The 24,875-nt window shown below is 36.7% G+C and overlaps 1 protein-coding gene across 5 annotated transcripts in view; it reads left to right on the forward strand.

Moving 5' to 3' along the window:
• Positions 1-21,443, forward strand: part of PPP6R3 (protein phosphatase 6 regulatory subunit 3) — a 58,527-nt gene extending 37,084 nt beyond the window's left edge. For 4 of the 5 annotated variants that reach the window (XM_032187744.1, XM_032187745.1, XM_032187746.1 and 1 more), the window contains 10 exons: positions 1,368-1,454; positions 4,725-4,822; positions 6,868-6,922; positions 7,578-7,708; positions 8,809-8,927; positions 10,332-10,485; positions 11,669-11,775; positions 12,725-12,875; positions 15,288-15,410; positions 19,917-21,443. In XM_032187744.1, coding sequence (XP_032043635.1) covers positions 1,368-1,454; positions 4,725-4,822; positions 6,868-6,922; positions 7,578-7,708; positions 8,809-8,927; positions 10,332-10,485; positions 11,669-11,775; positions 12,725-12,875; positions 15,288-15,410; positions 19,917-19,968 — 1,077 coding nt within the window. In that variant the 3' untranslated portion in view covers positions 19,969-21,443. The remainder of the gene's footprint in view (positions 1-1,367; positions 1,455-4,724; positions 4,823-6,867; positions 6,923-7,577; positions 7,709-8,808; positions 8,928-10,331; positions 10,486-11,668; positions 11,776-12,724; positions 12,876-15,287; positions 15,411-19,916) is intronic. The other variant, XM_032187748.1, reaches the window with a different exon arrangement.
• The last annotated feature ends 3,432 nt before the right edge of the window (positions 21,444-24,875 follow it).

Genomic DNA, 24,875 nt, shown 5'->3' on the forward strand with positions numbered 1-24,875 from the left:
AATTACACTCAAATGTGCAGACTTTACGAGAATATTTTTGTAAATACACTGAGCGATAATCTTCAGCAGACTTGGTCTGTCATTTGGTACAATGGTTCTTCTCCAGGCAGAATAAGCCCAGAGGTCATTTGGTGCATTACTATTCTTCCCACTTACTGACAACCCTAATGTTAAATTTACTCTGGCAAGTTTCCTTTGGAAATTCACTAATTCACTGATAAAATTCACTAATAAGTCAGGGCACTTCTAGACTGCAAATTGTATTGCAGGGCTGTATAAAATAAAATGTGCCAAATTGTGTGGCTTTTAAATAAGTGTTATACTAACAGAGGAAAAGGCATAAAAGTACAGTATACCTCAGGAAAGTGTTCTTCATTTGTCTATTGCATGTGTGTCCTTACTGTGGCATTGTACTAGGATATTTGTGGGAGCATAGAAAGGTGTCTGTCTTATGTGAAGCCTTGCATTTTCTCTGTTTAACTCGTCCTTTTGTGTAGCCTGGTCTCTTGTTCAAAAACAAAATTTTTAAAAAAGAAAAAGTTCGCTTGATAATTTGAATCACGAAGTTCTAGAGGTGTAAGAATAATGCAGTATAGCATTGTCCAGAGTAAATTGTCATCTATGGATTTGCTTTATACCAGTGGTCTTCCATAGAATATGTCTAAGGGGTCAGCTGTAACTACTGTTACTTTACCTAGTTGCTGTTCCAATTAAAATTACTTCTGGTGTGCTGTTCTGATAGAAAATAACTTATTCCAAGAACATGCTCAGCCACACTGCTACCTAAGGAACAAACTATTCCCACTGGTTCTATGTCAGATCACCAAAATTATCTATTTTTAATAGTAATATTTAAAACAGCTGTTATGGCAACAATTCCAGGTTCGCTTCTGCAAATAAATACTTATTATGAAATTTTGAAGGTGCCTTTTTGATAAACTTTTTTTTTTTGTTTTCAAATACTGCAGATATCTACGTTTTCCTTTAAATTTTCTATGTTCTCTATTTTGGAAAGGAAGATCTGTGTATAATCCATTATTTTGGTGACTACCAATATACTTGTTCAATGTGACTTGTGGTAAAAAGAGAAAATGCAAATATTTTAAATAACCGTCCGTTGTAGTACTGGATTTTTATATGTTTAATCATTCTGAAGTACAGAAAAGCTTTGTCTTTTTTTGGTGTCTAACACATACAGGTTAATGCTACTGAAATATTTTAGGTACTCTTCTATGTGGTATAGCAGTTGAGAAAACTGCAAATAACTCAGTTTCTTGTTTAGATATGAAACTGAAGATTCAGGAATGCAGAACAAATGTATTTGAGTTTCTCATGTAATAAGTAAATGACTGAATTATTTTGTGTAGGTTACTACCTGCCACATTCATTCTTCCAGTGATGATGAAATTGACTTTAAAGAAACTGGCTTCTCACAGGATTCATCTTTGCAGCAGGTGAGTTGAAATCTTTTAACAGTGTAGTGTTCTTCTCTTAAAAAAAAAAAAAAAAAGTGTGTATATATATATCTTTAGTGGAACTCATATTTTTATCACAACCAAATACAAATCTAGAAAGTTTAAACTAACTTAGATACATGTGCACGCACACAACTATTTTACCAAAATTGGAGGTGTGGCTTTTAACATAAGGCACAGCATCTCAGTGTGCTTTTCATTTTTTTTTTATTTGATCATGCTCTGAATGCAGAATTCTGCTCATTATACCGAAGACACTTCATATGTTAGCTGTCTGGCTGAGCTGGGCATGGTTTGCGACTTACTAGATGCAGCAGTTTGATATGTGATGGCTTCTGTTTTCTCGAAAATACAAATTGCTTTGAAACCAAATGTGGGTTTATGTTTGGTCTTGATAATCAAAGCTTTAAAAATGTTGACCCTTACTTTGGGGAAAGGAGGAAGACTGGCTATTCATTGTTACATGTTTTTAGTTTATGGCAAAATATCACACCATCTAGTCACAACATAAATAACTTTATATACCCATTGCTATGTGGCAACTGTACATAGCTAAATGTTCCTGAACTAAATTTCTAATCAACTCGATCACTTATTTGCAGTTCAGTATGTGATTTTGACAGCTCATTTGTGAGTGTTTCAAAGATAATTATTTATCATTTGGTTTAACAAAAGAAATCTGAAAATGTGTAAGGAAGTTTCAGATCCACCAGTCTGAAAGCTTAAGGTAAAGCTATGTCCACCTTGAAGTTTTAATGCTTTCATAGTGCACTAATTGATACAGTGTTTAATATGGTGATGTTTGGAGTATTTTTGGGATGAGTGATTAGAGAGAACATAATGAATATTATTATAGATTCCCCTATACAAAGTATATTACCTGACTGGGTTATTAACCAAAATCTTATTTATCTTTCAGCTCATACTAACAGCTAAGTAGTACCTAGTCTAAGTCTGGCTTTGGTATTTCATGCATCTTTATAGTTTTCCTATAAGTACTTGCTTATCCAAGTTTGTTTTGGGAGTGGTGGCTCAAGTTTTCAGAATCTAATACATTTTTATCAAGTCCACTGATCTTGTGTATGTAAGGTGCACCTGAATACCAACACGATAGGTTGGATGCTGTCTGTAGCAGCTCTAGTGAGAAAGTAAGATCTTCAAATAACCCTGTGCTTTTTATGCACCCCCTTAATGATCCGGGTAGTTAATCTGCAAAAATTAAAATGGTCCTGTGCTGTTGTCTTTCAAGTTTTTCACCATTTTCTTAATCTATTTTTCAAAGCTAAGTGAAATATACTTTTTTAGAGTTGTCTTGCGAAGAAAGCAAGGTACTAGACAAGACAAATCACTGATGGGAAATGCATTGAAATTACTTAAAGCATTCTCCAGCTGCACAAATTCATTAATAAAGGTAACTGGCTCTACAGCTAGACTGCTCTAAATGGGCCAGTATTTCAAGGAGGAGACAGGAGGTACCCATTAGGAAATAGGTAAAGGATGAAAATACTAAGAAACCAATTTACTTTTTTTTGTCAAATACAAGTTTTGTCTGGTCAAATTAATTTTTGTCTTTAAAAAATCATTCTGTCACCCAGTCCTGGAAGGGAAGGTTTCTTGTGCCACTAATATTTCATGTGCTGTCCTTCTGTGGCACTAGAAACTTTTCCTTAAGAAAACGTTGTTCTGCCCTGCACCAGTTAGTACCACTTTGTCTCTCTGAATATATATTAGACTCCAGGACAGAACTGTCTTTTCTCAGACTACCATTTTGTAATTACATTTTATATACTGTCATAGACAATTTCTGTGTAGTGATTTTACACAGGTTTCATAATTCTGATGCCATGAACCTTGTGTCTTAATTTTCTGTTTATCCTGGTGACTGGTATTAGTGGCTGCACCTTGTGTAAGGAAGAACAGGTCAGTTTAGCTTTTCTTCACACAGGGGAAATTCACTGCCTTTCACTTGCATTCACTTTTAACATCCAGAATAGTGAAAATACTTTACAGGAAGAAGAGCTCAGTAACAAATATATATATAAAAAAAAAAAAAAGAGTAATGGTTTTACTGGGACATAGTAAAACAGTAATTGGTGGTTTTCCTATATCAATTCTGATATACTGATTGTGTTGGTATGAAATCCTGAAGTTCTGAAAAGCCATCTCAGATATTACAATTTAAGATCAAAATATAAAGGAGTTCCTGCTTTGGCCTAGCTTAGCACAGTAACCCTACTAGTGCCTGCCTGAGGGTTTCTCACACTCACTGACAGCCCTGCTGGAGTCTTGCTTTTTATCTCATCCTTCTATGTTCTCTCTTTTTTCCTCCAGTTTTCATAACGTTTTAATCAAAACCTGTTGTGCTTTTTTAAATATTCTCTTGTTTTCTTTCCATATTCATTTTATTTTGCTTTACCACCTTCTTCATAAGTTTTACCTATATGTTGTGTCTCCTTAGCTACCTGGGCAAGGAAATAGGGGAGCTGATGTGACAGCCATATTTCCTAGAATATCTTAGCCTTGGCTGAATTGCACATAGAAATAACACTATTGAAAGTTCCTAGAGAATGAGTGCTAATTTAGTTCATAGTCCTGAGAAATAAAGAACAACAATTATGGTTTTGGATAGAAGGAAATGCCCATTTATACCTGTCTGCTGGCAGTTGATGCTGGCATCCTTTTAAAAACAAAACAACAACAAAAACAGAACCCACAGTTGTGACACTGCACTGGAATGTTCAATAACTTATTTTCTGTACTCTCCAATTTCTTCTGGATGTTGAAGAGACTGCTAGTGGGTATGCTTGAGTGATACTTCCCCTGATAAGCACAGGTCATGTTTATCATGTAGTTAAGTATCTATATTTAATGTACTTTTCTGTACTTTTTTTTTTTTTGCTGCTTATAACTTAATGTTAATATTAACAAAGTCAGTTTTTTCTTTGACTTGGTACATGGTGCTGTTCCCCTGTATCTTAGGGGTTCATCTGGAAAGGCACTAGTTAGCACATGGTTAAATGAGAGATTTAATTTTCTTATCGAGAGCTGCTATTAGACTGGCTTTCAATTCAGTAAATGTAAGATTTGTAGTCAGTGTTACTATTTAAAACTTAAAGGTTGAGACATCCTTTTCCTGTCCCTTATGTTTAGATTAGAGAGACTTTTATTTCTTTGGAGCAAAATGGGCAAATAGGATTTAGAGTATTATTAGAATCATTATATCACTGTCGTTGGTCCTGGGGTTGCCAGGCCTTTTCTGATTATCAGATGCAACAAATGACGTCCAATTTTATTGACCAGTTTGGCTTCAACGATGAGAAGTTTGCTGATCAAGATGACATCGGCAAGTGAGTATATTGTTATATTGGCTTTGATTATAGTCTCTGGAGCCTCCCTTTTTTAGTGTATTTGGCTGTGGCTCTGGTGATGACAAATGCCAGCCTTGATTGATGTGATGCAGTTGCCAGTCAGTCCTGTCTTGTACCAATTGTGTGTGTTGATAGAGTGCTCTTAGAAAACCTCCCTGAATGGTTTACATCAGAAAGTAACAGCTAATTTTTTACTTCTAATGTTCTGACTGTGCCAGCATGAAAACACAGTGCTTGGGAATAAATGATAGCTCTGCTTTTAAAAGCCATATCTATCCAAGGACTTGGCATTGTTTGAGACACTTGCACTTGGAGGTACAAAGTCAGTCATTCACATCTCTGAGTTGGCGTAGCAGAGCAGATGAGTAGCTATTCTTTTGACTATGTTCTTTTCTGTAGGGAACAGTAAAAAAGCACGTCATGAATATACCTTTGTTTTTAAGGGTGAAGCAGTTAAGACATGAGAGCATGTCTTGGTCAGGTTTTAAAAATAACAAAAGCAAGAAAAAAAAAACACAAGAACAAACAAACAAAAAAAGACAAACTGCTCTGTTTCTTCAGTTCAAAGTAAATTGATGCCATAATGGGAAAGGGTAAGAATGGGAGTTCTTAATGAAAGAAGACTTGATCCTGATTTAATTAAAATTAATGGGTTGGGATGCAAAAACATTCAGATAAAAGAGAGTAAAAACATTACTTGAAGACTGTTTCTAGAAGGGTTTAAAAAAAATAAAATTAAGATCTTCTGTAAGACATGTTTACTATCTGATGGTTAACCAAAACTTGCACACACCTTCCAAGATGCATAGCTGCTTTTTTACACCACGTAATCTGGCAGTATAGATAAAGTTATGATAGGTGAGAAAACAGCTCAGGATATTGTTTAACTTGGCTAGAAGCAAGTGAATTTTGGCAAGAATGGGAGTTGGATTTCCTTTGTAGTGTATGATCTTGGTGGAAAGAAGATGACTTAAGTAAGCAGATCTCTTGAGATATGCAGTAGGTAGTGAGTTGAATTCAACTGTAGGTGAACGGCTTTTTACTTTTAAATTCATGCCTCTTGTGTAAGAATCAATTGCAGTTTAAAATACCTGTTTTCTGGTAACCCCTGTGGTGGGTGGGGGTAAGTCCCGTGGTAATGCAGTTGCAATTAAAATTTGTTCATTTAGATCACTTTTATCTCACTCCCTGCTTGGTGAGGATTAGAGGAAGACAGTAATGCATGCGCTGCCAAGTTCAGTGCTATATGTGACCAGAGAAAGAATATATTAACTCTTCTGAAAGTCTGGTAGTATCTTTCTACTCTTTCTCTGTTTGTTCTTGCTCCCCCCAGGGATTTGGTTTGCCTAATACTATTTTTGGTCTAAGAAACCTCTGTAATTTGTTTGGTGAAACTGCTGAATGGCCCAGTGCATGAAGAAGTGCAAAGCCTTACTACTTAATGTTAAGTTTTGGGGAAAAAAAAAAAAAAGACTTTGATTTAGCGATTGGTTTAAAAAAAGAAATTCATTTTTTTTCTGTAGGAAAAAGGTTGATATTGCAATTTTTCACTTGGTTCTTCCTTTTGAGAAGGTCCGTCTGTATGTAGAACAGCTAAATTGATTATCAGATGTAACAACTACTAACACAGATCTTTGCAGGATCTAAAGACACATCATGGTAGACCATAGATTAGGCATTCATGAGGCCTGCTTTTTTTTCTAGTGCATAGAAGTCCAGTGTTTGAGATTTGTGTATACCACTTCAGTTATGCCAGCTTAGGCTAGTTGCGTCCACACAGCTCATTAGGGAGTAGGCATCTCTTATTTTTTTAAAAATATTTCACAACTAGAATAATCATGTGAATACCAGGCTTCCTTAATGCAGAATTTGACTGTTCCGTTTCATGTTGGTAATTAGTGTGTCTTTAATCTCAGGTTTCTCATTTTCCTAGTAATATAAATGAAGACTTCTGAAAACAATGCCTTCATGTTGTTATGTCTTTTCTTGGTTTATTTCATACATGTGTTGTATTTTTTTTGCAGTGTTTCTTTTGATCGGGTCTCAGACATCAACTTTACCCTCAATACAAACGAAAGTGTAAGTGTACGTTCCTGTATTCACAGAACAATTACTGTTTCAAACTTGTGTGACTGCAAAGTTTTGATGGTGGTTATATGTCATCCTTTATGATGTATAATTGTTGGAAAGTAACTACCCTACCTTATTCCTGCATTGTGTGGATTTTCGAGCTGAAGAACTTTTTTGCTTCTCCTTGTGGTTGATACTAAGCAGAAGTGCTTCTAATGTGTATGTCTGGGTTCAAGAACAAGCTTGGGTCTAATTTGTGCACTTGTTTTATGGATAGAAGCTATTTCAGACTTCCAATGAGGTTGTGTTTAGAGACTGTTATTATAGATATTTGTTAGTTGAGATGAAATGAACATCACTATGGAAAATGAAACTGGAGTATTTGGTCGTCCAGCTATCCAGAAAGGTCTTTGACGTCATCCCTACATGCCATTCTGAAATGTGATGGATCCTCCCAGCAATTCCTGGATGATAGTGTACTCTCAGTATGCTAGTAGTTGAGTAAAACAAGCTCCACTTTATACTTTCTTGACAAGCTTTATGTTGAGATATTCTGGTTTTAGTTTTGTTTTTTTTTTTCAAAATCACATATTTCCAAAATGTTGACTAACAGAAGTAGAATGATTAATCATAAATACAGATTTTATCTTTTCCCTATATGTAGGGCAATATAGCATTGTTTGAGGCATGCTGTAAGGAGAGGATACAGCAGTTTGATGATGGTGGCTCTGATGAAGAAGACATCTGGGAAGAAAAACATATTGCATTTACGCCAGAGTCCCAGAGGCGTTCCAGGTAGGAAATGTGTTTTTCATCCAAGTAGCACTATAGCGAGCCCTCATTACTGAGCATGTCTTCTGGTTCAGGTTGACTATTGACACAGGCTGTCCAGCATAACTAGCCATTTCCATTTGGGGGGAGAAATTAGTAGAGGGATAGCAGTAGTGTATCTTTCAGCCTTAAATTGCAGAAGATGGTAGTAGGTGTCCTGTTTACTCAGCTCTTCCTGCACCTCACCTTTTGTAGCTTGTTTCATTTTGCTTGTTCTTCTCCTATTCTCTGTCAGCCTGTTAGCCATTCTTGCTGTGGGCAAGGCAGTCCAGCTCCACAACTACATCGACATTGCTGTCCTCTCTACGGTAGTATTGGGGTCAGACTATCAAGCTCCATTGCTATGGTTGCCCTTAATTGTACTGCGGCTGTGGACAAAGCTGTAGGTAGCTACATTGAAGGGAAGGAGTTGGTCCCCAAAACTCTTGGGGATGCATCGTCTTCCTTAATGTCTTCTGGATTTTGTCCCAGGATAGTCTTGGCTTCTTTGACCTTCCATAGTGGCCTTGAGAATGTGTGTGGCTAATACCTTCTGTACATGATAAGTTATATTGTATGTTGGTTACGTTCTATTACTGCTTTCCTGTTAATGTTGGTTGTGCTCGCCAAGGAAGGGAGACATACCCATACAGTTCAAAACCATTATGTAAGGCAACAGACTGGAAAATACTTGGATTGGTTGTTAGATTTCCAAATAAACCAAGTTATGTCGTATTGGTCTTTTAAAGAGTTTTATATTTCAGTGATTCCACTTAGTGTGCAGAGATGAATGGTCTGATTCCTTATCTTCCTTTTCCTGCCTTCCTTTCCTTTTGAGTGGCAGGAGTTTTTACTTGCAAATGGAGGAAAAAAGCCCTCTTTACACGATCAAGTGGAAAAACCTTAAACCTTGTTTTTTGTGGGAGAAATGAGGGGCATGCCAACAGCTAATAAATTATACCTCCATTAATCTATCAGCAGTGATAGCTGTTGTAATTCTCTCTAGCTTCAAACTCTCCAGTATTTCATTGTGCCAAGCGTCTAATCCTAAACATGGAATGTAAACTCTCTCTTTGTATTTTAAGTTCGGGCAGTACAGACAGTGAAGAAAGTACTGACTCCGAAGAAGAGGATGGAACAAAACAAGATTTGTTTGAATCGCATACCAATACAGAGGACAAAATGGAAGTAGACTTAAATGAACGTATGTAGCTTTTCTCCCAACTATTTGAGTTACAGGAAAGTGTTACGTCTAGAACTGTTACTTTGTAAGAGTTTTCCTCTTTTATTTTTTATTCTAATGATCTTAGTCATCTTTCTCACTGTAAAGACTGCTTTAATAGAGCATGCAAGTATTTGAAATTTGAATTCCTTACAAGTCTTGAGTCAAATTACTCTAGTTTCTCTAAAATTCATGTGTATATTCTTCAAGAGGAAAAAATGAGGAATCAAAAAGGGAAGAATGAAACTGAATTTACACATCTTGAAAGCCTGCAAAACTGATAGGTTATTAATCTCCAAACATAAAATATGATTCTTTCTATTACAAGTCTTTCAGACCGACGTTTCATCTAACAATGGTCTAAAAGGCATCCTACAGAAGTCAAGTTAACTTAGTTTGGTCTGGTTTCATATGTGAATAATCTTGTTTAATCTTGCGTCAGTAAACTCTTATGTGGAAAACTAACTGTTGTAATTGGCTTAAGAGTTTTCACATTCAAGGCACGGTAGACTAAATTGGCTTTACTTAAAATGGCAACATCTGTAGGTAAAAGCCCTGTGTTTATCTAGACTGTAAGGAATTAAAAATTAAAATAGAAGGAAAAGTTAAGGGTTTTCTTTTCTTTTGTCAGATTGGTGTCGTTGGCATCTGTGTGTCAAACAAGTTTTGATCCATGTGGGTCTCCTCCCATATCTGCCTGGGTTGGAATTTCTAATTGCTAGTCAGAGCTTCCTTTTCAGCCTGTTTTTTTGTATGTAAGTGTTAATGAAGAAAATGTTTCCCTTGGGTAGGTGAAGTATTTTGAATTGACCTATCCTAAGTTAGATGCTTCTAAGTCCCAGTTGCTCCAAAACGTAATATCCCAATTAATATTTTAAAGTTGTAAAAGGTTTTAAGCTTTTCTGAAACTTAGCAGTGCTGCTAGTGCATGAGAAATTAGAGATTGTCCATGAAGTTGTCTTGCTCATTTTCTATGTTGAGGAAAATGTGCATAGGAAACTGAAAAAGGGATGAAAACTCTTAAGATTTTTTTAAGTATAGAAATTAGTGTTGAAAATAATGAATGTTCTCATTAGGTTAAGGAATAAAGTGGAACAACACTTGTGACTAAATATAATTTGTGTTCTTCAGATAAGTGCCATTGATTTTTAGCTGAATACTGTGAGTTACTGTTTGTAAAATTCTGCCTTAATAGCAGAATTTCCCTTTTAGGGAATTCATTCAGTTTTTACTTATATAGAGAATTCTTTTGCATGTGCTTTGAAGTCTAGTTAAGAGTTTTGCTGCTCTTTTGGGAATGTGCCTATAGAGAATCAATGTGTTAGACATGTGTACATTCGTGTTCTTTAAATCTATTCCTAATGACCTTGCTGATGGCTTTTCTAGCGCCAAATTGGTCAGCTAACTTCGATGTACCCATGGAGACTGCACATGGCACCAATCTGGATTCTGTTGGGTCTGATGTGTGGAGTACGGAAGAACCCATGCCAGCAAAAGAAACTGGCTGGGCTTCTTTTTCAGAGTTCACGTCCTCTTTGAGGTAAGAATATTAGTGATACAGGGCAAGTGGGCAAGCTCTTCATTACTAAATGTACCAGCAGCTGCTGTTTGGCATCATTAAAATGTATGTTTCTAACCAGGGCTATGTTGGTTGGCTTTTGGTGGAATACAGGGTGCATAGTGTTCAAAGATTACTGTGTGTTTAGGGTAGTATGGTGTTACTTGACTATACAAAGATATAGGCTTTTATAGGATGAGTGGATCCCTAAAGTTTCCCTTGAATATTGGTCACTGACCAGAATTGCGCTGTGACTTTTTTTAGTATAGGCTGAAGCCATGGAAGGGATGTAACTGTTGAATGTGAAGGCTGTAAAACATCTGTGATGGTTCTGTTTTGTCAATGGTATAATATAGATGATTGGTTCATCACTGGTGCAGTTCTACACTATTTTGGCATTACCTGACATACACTTTACTCTTTTGGATTAAACACTGCATTAAGAATAACTGAGGTCCTCTGTGTAGGAATCTAATAATCCCTATAGAGGTAAATTTTGAGCTGCCAAAATACTACCAGTCAAGAACTGATTTCTTCTCCAATCAGAAAACCTTTTCTGTCTGTCTTGCTCCTCGCTTCTGTCTGGGCCTTAAACAGCTCTGACATAAAACTTACAATTTTTTCATCATAAAGCAGTGAATTGTTTCATGTTTGAGGCAGGTAAATTGATAACAGGATTATAGGGTTTAGAAAACGAAGTCCTGAAGTTGCCACAAGTAGTGGATAGAAAAGACACTATTCTGTAAGTGGTGGGAAGTATTTCAAGTGGTCACAACTTGTCCTTTGAGTTAATCCAGAATGGAAAAACTCATAGCTATGCTGTATGTGCCATTAAGCAAACAAATTAGAGTAAAATACTTCTGTTGTTGACATTTAAGGACTGTGTTGGCAGTATCAGCAGAGAACTCTTTTATATCATCCAGGTTGCAAAGAGTGTGTTTAAAAAGTAGTTTAAAATGTTGGAAATACTACAAGGATCCAGCAGTCTTATTTGTCTGTGGCATCTCCATTTCAAATAAAAATAACAGTACTGCCAAACATAACCTCAGTCAGCTCAATTCGGGTGGATTTTGCATTAATTAACTTGTTTAGTGTGCCTTAGCCTTGCTTAGTTTCATTCAGCTGTTCAGTTATGTTTATAAAGCTTTTTAATTTGTATTTGAAGCTCAAAAGATTCCTTAAGAAGCAATTCTCCTGTGGAAATGGAAACAAATGCAGAGCCAATGGATCCCTTGAGTGCAAATGCAACTGGTCTTGCAACACAGCTAGAGAGTAAGTACTGTACATTCAGAAATGCAAGCAGATTGATTTTGATATTTTTAACTAAGAAAGATCTCCCTGAACTTAGGTATCTAGAGACCTCTCATCTGGCTCTGCTGCTCTGCCAGGCAATTAAAATAACTTGACAAAAGTTCTGAACTTCTTTTTTTTCCTATTTAAAACAGGAACTAGTGTTACTTTTGTCTCAAAAAAAAAAAAAAAAAAAAAAAAAAGGTGTGCATATCATGAACAATGAAGCTAAATGTTTTCTGTTAGAGAAGTTTTATATGTGGCAACACTTAACTGAGCTGATGCCCAAGAAAAGTGGTAGCTTCTAGTCTCTTCCTATGTGGCAATAGGCCAGTAGCCTTGGTGTTCAGATTTCTCCTTCTTGCTCTTTGCTTTCCAAGCTGTCTTCTCTGTATATATGCACACACTTCTATTTATGTGAATTAATTAAAGGTTAAACCCATGTTAATTAGTTTTCCATGTATCTTATTAGCAAACAGAACAAGAAGTGCAGATGGGAAGTCCAGGAAGATTGGGCTTCCCAAAGGCTTGTCTGTACTTCAGAATTTGTTGGCAAATTTGTACAGTATGGACTGGTGCAATGAATCTGACTGTACGAAAAAAAGTATAAAAATCCTACCACAGGCTTGTTCAAGCAAACATCTTGCAGTAATCCTTGTTGATGTAAATCACTAACTGGCTTGCAAAACGAAAGCTGTAATTATGGAATATGACTTCTTCCTTAATCTGTAAAAAAAAAAAAAAAAAAAAAAAAAAAAAAAAAGTTTATGCTCTACATATGCGTATAATGGGGATTGTAGAAAGATGATTCTTAAGGATTCAAGAAATGCTTAAAACTGGGGAAAAACATTCTGTTTGTTTTGGCTTGTGTGTGTGCTCATGAAATAGAAATGTAACATGTCATATACTAAAGTACTTAGTTTTATTCTAGCCCCAGGAAGTGTTGCTATGGAGGCCAGCTCAGATGGAGAGGACGATGTAGAAAACACAGACAAGGTAACTGAAACAGTAATGAACGGCAGCATGAAGGAGACATTGAGCCTTACTGTAGATGCTAAAACTGAAACGGCTGTTTTCAAAAGGTGAGGATGTACTACTTTTTGTCTTTCCACCCATTTTACAAGTGCTGTTGATAGAACACTCATCAAAAAGAGTTAAAGTGATAATTCCTAAGGCCTTAACTCTAAACCTTTTTTCAAATGTAATTGTTTTGAAACTTTACTTTCAATCAGTTATTAGAACGTAGGATCAAGCTTTAATTTTCACTGGAAGATTATTAGTGGAAGATTGGCTCTATTTTTGATCCTGATGAACATTACTGCACAATTTTAATGCACATTTTAATGTACTTCTAAGCTACAGCCTTTTAAACTTCGCATGGAACTTCTGGATTGGAATTCAGTGTCTTATGCAGGTGGTTGGAGGAGAGAGATTGAAGGCCAGCCAGGCACTGCCCTTGAGAGTAACTCATTGGGAATTAGAAACTTCAGGTTTATTTTTAGTATGGAGGAAGGAGCATTTTTGACTGCACAACACTTATGAAATCAAATGGCAGTTAGAGAAATTGAACCAAAGCAGTTAGAAGAGGAATGTGACTCTGGAGTTACATAGCATGAAACCTTAGTGACTTTCTGACTTAGTAAACGATGTATGTACTCTCCAGTTTATTCTTTGTGTTTTTGTTTTTTTTTTGGGAATGCTTTTTATGGTCTACACTTCTGTTGTTCCAGTGTAGTGGATCAGTTATTCATGGTGCTTTTACACATAAGCTGCTTTAATTCTGTAACTTCTGGTACTAGTGCAAAAAAAACAAAGTTAATATAAGGTGGAAGCATATCATGGCAGTTGCTGCCTCTCATCATAGAATTACCTGCTTTTGCTATGGAATAAGGACTTGTATCTTTGTAGTTAAAAGGACACAGAGGTGGTAAAGGAGGGAAAATGAATCTATGATCTTGATTTGGGACGGGAAGGGGAAGTTAAGTGTAAAAGGAGGTTGAAGGAGTGAGGTCTTTAATGTGGAGACTGTTTAGTTCTGATGCAGAGGTGTCACCTCATACTGATCCAGATATCATAAGGCTTTCCTTAAATTAACTTTTAAATAGGCCTAGACAGCAAATAACTTAGTATTTCTTGGGGGGGGGGGGGGGGGGGAAGGGGATCTAAAACACTACATAAATCTAAATTAAGAAAGGATTTCAATAGTGAGTGGAGGCCACACTGTCCTGCATACCTGGCAAGGTGGATACAGAACTTAAGTCTGAGAGTACAAATCTCTTCTAGTAGAAAATACATAGTTGTGAGGTCAGTGTTGAGGAGAAGGGAACCATTGTAAGGACAGTAGCTGACTTGTTGAAAGCTGCAAAGGGCAAATGTTTTTTGAATTTTCTCACTCTTCCTGTTGAACTAGTAGGAGACAATGAGAGCAGAGACAACCCCTTAAAAAAAAAAAGGTTCTGGTGGTGGTGACAAGTATTTTTGAACAAATACAGACTTTAAAGGTAAAAGATAATAAAGCAGATAAAGATAAAGCAGATGGGAAACCTGTTGCTTGGAGAGCTGTATTTTTACAGTCTGCAGGTATAAGGAGACATGGGGGGAAGGAACAAGAATTCATTGAAAGAGAGAGGATCCATTGAAAGGAAAACTGAATAGGAATCAGTAGAAGATAGTGTCTTTAAAAATGTTCCCAACTTCTTAAATAGATTCACTGCTACAGATGAAGATGGATGTTTGTGTCTACTGTAGAGCTACCTTATATCCATCTCTTGCAGTTGTATGGTCAACTTTTCATGTTAATGTGCTAATAGTGTGAATGAGACAGAAAAAGGTGGGATAGTGTTGCATAAAAACTCTGGTTTAGTGGCAAAACATGAGTATTTGTTTCCTAGTGCTAGAGTACTGTTTTTTTTTTTTCACTGAATTATGTTCATTTTCATGTCTGAGAAGAAGCTGATGAAATAGAGCAGTGGTCCTATGTGGCATAACACGTAACATCGTACGTCACTGTATAGTCATTAGGTAGTTCATTAATACAGACATTGATGAGTTAGTGATTCTGCTGACTTGTTTCATGGGCAAACTATCAATGCCAGTTTCTAAGGGAATCTTGAATTTTTTTTATACTTTCTTCTTTCTATTTTTGCATACTTCTGGCTTCAGAGTGTTGAAATCCTATCGGTATGTATAGTAAAGGATTGTAACTGTGATTGCTACCACTTCAGGCTTCACGCGCATTCCTTATTTCCTTTCTGATCATATTTGTAATCATTGTATTTCCTGCCTTCTTATCCAGTCGATTTCCAATGGTTTTAAACACCAGTGCATTATTAGGTGTTCGTGAAGTCCAGAATCATGTTTGATCTTCATGTTTCAGTCATAATTTAAAATCCATTTGCATGTGAAATACGAACCCTTTTCCCAATTTTCTACTGTTGCCTGAAATTTTTTGTAAGTAAACTTAAAAATTAAATATCTTGTTTCCTTTTACTTAGTGAGGAAGGAAAATTGTCTACCTCGCAGGATGCTTCATGTAAATATGTGGTAGAGGAGAATGCAGAGGTTGTGGAAGAAGCTACTTCAGCTTTGCAGCCCACTAACAGCAGTCCAGAACAGAGGTAACTGCACTCAGAGATATTTTCAATCACATAAGTAGCAGCTTGTATATTTTTATAATAGGACTGATCTAAAGAGACCACTGAATTCCTGTTAGTTATCAGCTCTGAGTTTACTTCAATCTAAACATGTGCTTGCATCTGTTTGTAAGATTCTTACAAGCTATACTGTCTGTCCTTACTTTGACTCTTGAGTTGAAACCTATTTGCCTTTCAGGGTATTGTAAATATTCCTTCTGTTTTGCGATATGTATCGATTCATTGTACTAATTTGATACAAAAACTGGAAAAAAGGGGGGGGAATAAGTTTGTCCTGAAAAGGTACAAAAGTATGCTTCAAAATTAGAAAACTGTTCCATTTTTGATTCTGTATTTTATACTGCAGGACAGCTGGGGGCAGTCTATCAGTGCAGCTACGTGGAAAGGAAATGCTGCCTTAAGTCATGCTTGTTTGGTTGTGATCTAGTCAAATAATTGCTTCTATTTTTGAATCAATTTCTGTTTGCACCCGTGTCTTTATCAGGCATTAAACTGAATACTTGTAGATTTGGAGATAACTTTTCAAAGTATGTAAATAATTTGTTTCAAATAAAGTTCTCTGGAAATACAGAGCAGCCTGGATTGCTCAGCATATGTACTGGAGGAAAGAAGTGATGACATTTTTCTTGACTAATAGTGCATGCAGTCTCACAGAATAGTCATTCAAGAGACAATTCTGAGGTGACAACTGTCAAACAGAGAAAGCTCTTGCATAAACTTTTGTATTAGATCATCAGGTAGGACTGCTTTCTCCAAAAAAAGGCATCTGAAGATGTTTCTCCTGTTCCTTTTCCTGTTGAAATACTTGTTCTGGTGTGGTTTTTCGCCTTACAAGTTACAGTGGTATGAAACATAACTCAAATATTAGTATGGTTTTATCAAAATTAAATTTACATAGTGAGATCAATTACCAAATACTAGAAATACCTAATGCAAATGTTTCATATCTGGCTTAAGTTGGGACGGGATTCCACTTGGTCTTAAAAGCTAAATGAGTTGAGGAGCATAAAGCAGGTGAGAAGAATTCCACTTCTAAACGCATTCAGTGAAAACCCTGCTCTGGAATTTAACATCAGAGCAGTATCTGGTAAGAGGTACCTTCCATCTCCTGCTGTTTGGAGGCAAGGATGGTTTTGCACTGTTCTAGCCTCGTTCCTCGCAAAATTCTCACCAGCACAAATGGCTAGATTTGACCTGCTGAAGGCAGAAGTGTTGTCATTCAGCCAGTCCACACCATCTACACAGCTCAGCACAAGGTGCGGAGAGCCTCGTTTCCTATTTCTTAGTTTCACATAGACTCAAGTAGTACTTCGCAACTAATCTCTAGGCAAGAGTTCACTGGCTCCCTATGAGAGCTAATGGCTTGTTGCACTTCAGGGTGTCAGAATGCCACAAGCTAGAATATTGGTATTGAGGACAAGGGTTGGTATGCTGACACTTATTAGTTTAGGGGTGCCCAGAGCATTATTCTGAGAGGAGGGAGCATTTTGCTTAATTAAAAGCAATTCCAGGGGCTACTTTTCCTTGCATTATAAACAGAGAAATGATTCTGAATCTATAAATACATGAACATGTATTTTGATAGTTATAATAGTTCAAAAGCAGTTTTTTCTTGTATAGGTTTTGAATTGTTATTAGAGAAACATTATTTCTCACAAATCTTGTGGACAGTAATTATTTTTAAGACTGCAGGTGCTATATTATACTCTTAGTTTTCTAGTCAGGAAAAAATTGAAAGGTTTTGTAAGCAAAGATTTAAAATATAGCTCTACATATAATACAACAAAGCTCTACTACATATTTTGACTATACTTTTTGCAAACTAAGAAGGGTGCAAGCCTATTTAATCAAGTTTAGATACTGTCTTTTTGGGACATGTTTATGAGCTAATATGTTTTACCTCTGGTACTAGATGTTATGCTAGAACACTGCTACCTTTTTCTGTAAGCCAGAACTTTCTACTCTGCATATATTCAATGAACTTTAATCAATAAATGAATTCTAATTGGAAAAACCTGTATACTTAGTCAAAATGGGAATCCTGGAAACTCAAGTCTTTCGTAGCCAGCATGTGAATACTAGGTGACTGCCTTCTGAGTAAAGATGCTTCTCTAAACCAACAGAGGGCTCTCAGAGCTAGCAGTTCCTTGGATTGCTTTTGATTACGGGAAATCTTAAGGAACTCCTTTCCTACAATCTGGCTGGATGCAGTGAAGCTCAGTACTTTCTCTAAAGGTGGCTGTCACAGCAGATCCTCATATAAGTGCAGAACAAGCGTCTAGATAAATTTAATTGTGCTTTTGGGGCTCCATGCATGTATGACTAGTGGGAGGAGTCACCTAGGTAGGTCTTTGGCTGGTGGCCAGCAACATCAATGTCTGCTAGGAGCCCTGTTATGTCATGGATTTTTTCCAATCAGTAAATAATTTACTGCTCTTTGAACTGTCAGAACTCCTGTCCATGCAGCACTTGTTTGTTACCTTCCAGGTTTATCTAAAGTGTTTAACTTTGTCTAGTGCTGTCTCTCTCTTTATCTAATGTGTACATATTTTTTTTTAAAAAGTGTTTTTAGTGCTTAACAGCCAAAGACTTAGCTAGGGGGACTCCTGCTGGTCATGTGCATGTAGAGCACGGACCCAAGAGTGGCTTCTCTGTGATGTACACCATCAGAGAACAGGAGTTACAGGTAACTTTTCTTGTGTAGTTCCAAATGGTATTTATATTCTCTAAAGCAATCTTCAAATGTATTCAACAGACTTGCACTTAATGGAAGTTGAGAGTTTTTTGCTTTTGTTGTTTGCAACTCTTGATGTTCTTGTGCACTGATTTGATCTCTTCCTTTGTGTTAATCCAGAGTAATTGAACCCACATGTTTACACTAACTTCTTACCTAGAACTGTATATACTATTACAATTTTTACTTTTTCAGGTTTGTTCTTTATCTTCCCCATACTTTCTGAACCTCTCATGCTAATGGACTGAAACTCAGAATATTTGTGAAACATCAGTTTATAGATTACATTAGTCACTAAACCAGTTATTAAAAAAAACTCTTGTTTTTACCTGTTATGTCTTTTCTTGTTTTCAAATGCAAGCTTAAGTACTCCTGATGTCATCTGTTGTCTCACAGAGTAAGATGTGGAGAAGTCTGAGTGCTTTTTATCAGTGATTGATTCTCTCAAAGAGAGAACAGCATCTGTAGAGATTTGGTTTTTAGGTCAATAAAGATCAATCACATTTCACTGGTGTGCTGAGTTAACTAAGTACTGTGCCTAATTAGACAATAAGGATTCCAGATGTGTTGGATTTCAGAAAATGATTGGGATGAGCACGTAACTAGCTTGTGTTCCGTTCCCTCTTTTGAACTCTCTGGAATTCCACTCCGAAGAGTTTTATTATACTTACAAGAAAACATTATTTTCTTGGCATCACTGTGAGATGAATGTTAGAACCTTGTAATCTGAACTGTAGAAATCAGTAGGTATTTTGGAAGAAATAGTGCAGCTTTCACTAGTGACCAGCTGTGTCTGAAGAGAACGATGTCTCACATTGGAAGGGACCCACACAGATTGTCTAGTCCAACTCCTAGCTCTGCACAGGACCACGTAAAAATTAAACCATACGAGTGTTGTCCAAATGTCTCTTGAACTCCAGCAGGCCATGGTGCAGTGACCGCTTCTCTGAGGAGCCTGTTGAAGTGCCTGACCACACTCTGTGAAGAACATTTTCCTCATATCCAGCGTGACCCTCCCCTGCCCCAGCTCCATGCCATTCGCTCGGTCCTGTCACAGTCCCCAGAGAGCAGAGCTCAGTGCCAGTCCCTTTGCTCTCCCTCATGAGGAAGCTGCAGGGCACCCCTCAGTGTCCTCTTCCCTAGGCTGAACAAACCCAGTGACCTCAGTTGCTCCTCATATGACTTCTCTCTAGATTTTCACCATCTTTGCCTTCCTTTGGACACACTAATAGTTTTATATCCTTACGTTATAGCACCCAAAACTGCACACATTACTAGAGGTGAGGCAGGGAGCACAGTGGGACAATCACTTCCCTCAACTGGTTAGCAATGCTGTGCTTAATGTACACCAGATAGAGCTGGCCCTTTTGTTTGACAGGGCACACTGTTGACTCATACTCAACTTGCTGTTGCCCAGAACTTCCACATGCCTTTCTGTTGCACTGCTCTTCAGCCTCTTGTCCCCCTGTGCAGTCTGTACATACATCCAAGATTGCCCTGTCTGTCCCAGATGCAGAATCCAGTGCTTGCTCTTGGTAAACTTCATGTGGTTGGTAATTTCCCAGCCCTCTAGTCTGTCAAGATCTCTCCACAAGGCCTCTACTATTGAGAGAGTCAACAGCTCCTCCTAGTTTAGTTAATTTAGCATTGTCTGCAATCTGGGTATGTGGGAGGGGAGAACATACTTGGGATGCTTCCTGTTTCTTGGATGCTGACATCCTCTTTTGGCCTCTTAGGACTGATCAACGCACCCTTTTAGGAGAGACGTCTGTTAATGGCCCTGTATGATACGTGATGTCTACTGCCTTGGCTGAAGAAATGAACTGATACCCAGGTGTTTGAGCATTTCTTGAGGATTTCATCTAGAGCCTGTTGAAGCCAGTCACTGCTGCACTAATTTCGCAAGGGATCAGGACCAGCAACATTTATATTCTAGATTTTAAGACATTGTACAGAAATTCATAAGTGTAAAAATATTGCACATTGAGAAATACCAATAATTTTTGCGTATGTTTATATTGTATTGTTCTAAATAATGGGTGGCCTGTGAAATAAGATCCTGCTACCCATGTAATGATGACAGTAGTGTTACTATAGTTAAAAATGGCTGTAAGAATAGTTTTATAAAAAAAGTGAATACACAAATCTAATGTATTTGAGACATAACTATTTGACAATTAGTGTGACCAAAGTATTTAGCAGTTTTTCATACATTTTTCACCTTGTAAAAAGAAAAAGGAAAAAAAACAAAACCAAAAAAAAAATAAAACAATTCATGTTTCTTCCAGGTTGGCGAAGAATTGTAGAACTGAAATGCCCTATAAATGTTATTTTGGTTGTTTTAGCTTACGAAAGTGATTTAAATGAGAATTTTTGGTGTTCAACATTTTACAACAGGTTTTTTAATTGGTAATTGTTTTCTGTATTGTTTAAAACAGATCAAAAATGTAAGTCTATTGGTAGAGATTTTAAGTATTTATTGCTACAACTTAGTTGACAAATTGATGTTACTGTAAAGCCATATGTTCTGTTAAGTCTTGTTTGCTTGAAACAATACCTTACAGGTGAAACACTAGAATATTTGAAGTGCACATGGCTTGTTGTGTTTAAGTGGTTCACCTGCCTTTTAACCCATTCACCAAGATTTACTTTAATACCAAGCATTATACAATGGAACATTTCAGAACAATCTGCGTATTTAAAACGCTATAATCCTCTTAGACAAGTCAAGTAAATGAAATGCCCGTGCTGCTAATGTAATTACAGTACATGCATTTTAAAAGTATATAGTGTTCTTTTAATACAAATTTTGGCAGCAGAGCATGTTAATTGTTACTTTCACTGTACTGATCTGTGTGAGGCTTTCATTTGTATGTTCTAAACCAGTTTTTTTCACAGCTGGTTTGTGTATATATATATAGTGATTATGGAAACTAATTCTGTGTAATTTATAATTTTCTATGTCATTGTACAATTCCAACAGCCTTCTCAAACAAACAGAAGCAATATACTGTATATTGCCACATTGTCTGGTGAAAGGGTTAAAGTATTTCACCTGCACTTTTAGATGCAAATCCATTTTTATTTCCTTAATAGTTATATTCATTTATTTTTACATCATTTGTTTTCCTGACCAGTATTTAAAGCCAAAAGGATACTCTAAACAATGGCCAATGATTTATTTTAGAAAGCGTCCCAAGCAACGTGCCTAAACATTACATTGCATACAGAAATAATAAATAATTAAAAAAAGTATAATGGCATTGCCCTTACTGCTTTCTGTCTTGCATTTTCTCAGCCAGTTTCAGTGGCATTTGTCCTTGCATATTGTTTCAAACTGATTAGTTCTCTGTAAAAGGAGGAAAAAACACTATCCTAAGTGGAATCGGAAATATTGCCTCTTTATTTATACCTTATATATGATGGAATTGAGTCAGTTTAAGTTGTTCCTTATGTTCAGATTGCTTCTAGATCACCTATGTTCTCCCTTCTCATTCTGGATCTGAGTGGTTGTGAGTGCTTTCCTGTGATGTATTCTTTGCATCTCAAAACATGAATTCTGAAGACTTTAATTTAGATCATGATTGTTTACTTTGTATGTGACATACAGTCATCCACAATAAGAAACAAATCTTGCTTAGCCATTGAGTAGATTTTGTCTTGTTTCATGAGATTCAACTTACTCATTTATTCAGGCTTGTGTGATTGTCTCAGTATTTTACCCAGTGCCAGCAAGTTTTTTTTTTTTTTTAAAAAAAAAAAAAAAAGCTGCACACTTCGTTCCCTTTAGCTTTTCAAGCCATGGTTGTAAACTGCCTTAACACTCTGCATGAGAAAGGTCGGGTCTCTGATGTGGTGGAGTAAATTTCCAGCTCATCAAAGGAGTGTTCTGGTGCGGGTTTAATGCAGCCCAAAGAAAGTAAGCTCACATGAGTTGTTACCTACTGTTAATTAGGAGCTTCCTTGCTCTGTGCTGGAGGAACAAATTGCCCTTAAATTTATATTAAGTCCAGAGAACAGTGGTTGCAAACTATTCATGCATAAACATACGTGCATTTTCCACTTCTACCCCTCCTCGTATCAGAGCTGAGCAGGTTACTCAGAAAAGTCTTCGCAGATAACTCAGCATTGAAGGAAACCTTCATATGGTAAGGCCCACCTAGTGGGAATCTCCAAGTACAATACAGAAGCTTTGACTGTAAAATTTAGGTGAAAGTTAATGGTCACATTTGCATATGAGGGTGCTTGGTGCTCTCATTTGAGCTATGCGCTACATCTTTTTTTCTGTGGCATGAGAAAGTATGGACTATAAACTGCCTTTTCTAAGTGACTAGGTTACCAGTTCTTTCATCAAAAGGAGAAGCAGCTACTTCCAAAATACACTCTTGTGCCAAGCCTGTGGAGAATAATGAGGAAAGTAGTGTTGGGGTAGTGTGACAAGGTCATATGGAATTTAGATCTCCCAGTGACACCGGAACATTTACTAGGAGCTAGAAATTATTTATATTCACAAATGTGCAGTGTAACCAAAAGGTTAGAGGAAGACAACAGGAAAAAGGAAGGTCCCTCTCCATTGCAATTCCCAAATACTGGCTTGAAGGAAGTAAGCAGAGAAGTGTACAAAGTTAACAAGTTTTGAGGGAGGGGAAGTGGGCTTGTAATTCTTAGGATCAGGCAATCTCCTCTTTTTGGTCATTGCAACATTTAATTGAACTAGAGAGAAAATATTAAATCTTTCTGCATGGCTAACTGGCTGCAAGATAATGGAGTGCTGCAAACAAGAACCTGAGGATGGCCCTGCACTCCTGAGAGAATATTTTTTTTTTAAATAGGCAATGGCCTTAATAGCTGTGTCTTGTTATTTATGGGGGAAAAAGATGAAATTAGGGCATCACTAGAGTTGCATTAGAAGAAGAAAGCATACAGTAATTGAATCCTCTAAGTTGCTAACATGAATACAGAACTGTATGCTGTGGGATGTGTACTTTGTACCGAGATTTGACCCTCTGGAATGTAAAAATTCAGAAACTCAAATATTTTTGTTGCTAGACAAAACAAAACAAAAAAATAATTCTTAGTTTTCTATTTGCATATACTATCTTAAGAAACTAATGTTTCTCTCTAGACTTTTTACAAAGACTGCACATTTAGTCTTTGTTTAAACTTGAAGGATGCAGGCTCTGATGGTGTGGCATGTTTGAGACCAAAAATAGTTAATTTTTAGGATTGTTTTGGAGACTGTCATAACATGCAACTATATATTGGCAAGGTATACCAAAGGTCTTAGCTGTAGGACTTCATATGGTCTCTGTACCATTTACTCCAGTTTTCATTGGAACTAGTATTTCTCTGCTTGAGTACTGTGACCTTTCACTCTTTTTAGACAGGAACTTTTTTGATCAAAGTAGTCTCTGAGGAATTTCACTTCAGTCTTGGTGTAGTCTAAGGTACTTTCCCATGGAAGTGCGACGTTCCTCCTACAGCATTCTGTTTTGCATGGATCAAGAACAAAAACAACAACAACAACAATAGTAATAATAATAAAACCCTCATCCTCTTCTGTTGGTGGGGTTGACTGTTAAGTGTAATGGGGCAAGAATGATTTTTGTTAACCAATGTAGTGCACTAATGTGTTCTTCTAACCGGAGAATGTTTAGAAGCTCAAAAATAAACATAGGCTTTTCTATTGGCTACAAATTTTCTGTTCAAGAGATATAAAGGGAGTAATTAATGATTACTACTCAGCTGACAGCCTTACTAGGTCTTAAGCTTACTGAACATATGAGCAAGGGCTGCTCATTACCTTCTTGCTGAAAGCAGCGTCATTAGTGGCTGCAGATGAAACTGATAAAACACTGCAGTAAATAGTTGGTAGAGTACCTGAAACAAACTTCTTCCTGCAAGACATAAAGGAGGCAGGCAGCACTGTCTGTGTCAATACTGCCTAAATACGGCTCAGTGTAAAAGAGACTTGTGTCCCTTTTGTCTAAGGGCTTTGTCAGGATAATTGCTTGCAGAACTTAAGAAAAGAGAACAGTGCTAGAGATACGATTTTTCTATACTCAAAAGGAGAAAATTACAGCCAGAGTGACAGATATATGATTCCAGCTTTTAATTATTTTTATAGTAAAAGTAGCTCTGGCTTTCAGTGCATTAAGAATCCTGGCAATGTTGTATTTGGCATGCTCTTTTGCTGGATGTCTCATAGAAGATAGCACAAAACTAAGATTCAGGACACTGCACAAAGATACAGTGATGTGTTGTAAGAATTACAAAAATGACATGTTCAGGATGCAGCAGGCTTTTATGAAGTAAATGTTCCTTTATCATACAAGTTAGAAGCTAAATAGAGGTGAAAGCTGATAAGTAAAAGCATGCATGTCTAAAGCTTGAAGAGACCTCTTCTGTGAATCTGTACACCAAAGGATGTGGAATTTCACTTCATTCCTACTGCTTTATGAGCCCAGTAATTTGCCTCTGATTGTATATAAAGAACATTAACTATATTAATTGTTTGCTTTAAATAGTTCTAGAAAACATGCTTTACTACTAGCAACTACAAAACAAAACAAAACAAAATTGTAGTAATCTAGTTTGTAATTGATAATAGATCTAAAATTCTGATGTGGCATATCTTTTATCTATTAGGGAGTTAGATGTAACTGAAATAATAAAAGCCATTTTTATACATATCT

Source organism: Aythya fuligula, chromosome 5 (assembly GCF_009819795.1).
Source record: "Aythya fuligula isolate bAytFul2 chromosome 5, bAytFul2.pri, whole genome shotgun sequence".
NCBI classification, from domain to species: Eukaryota; Metazoa; Chordata; class Aves; order Anseriformes; family Anatidae; genus Aythya; species Aythya fuligula.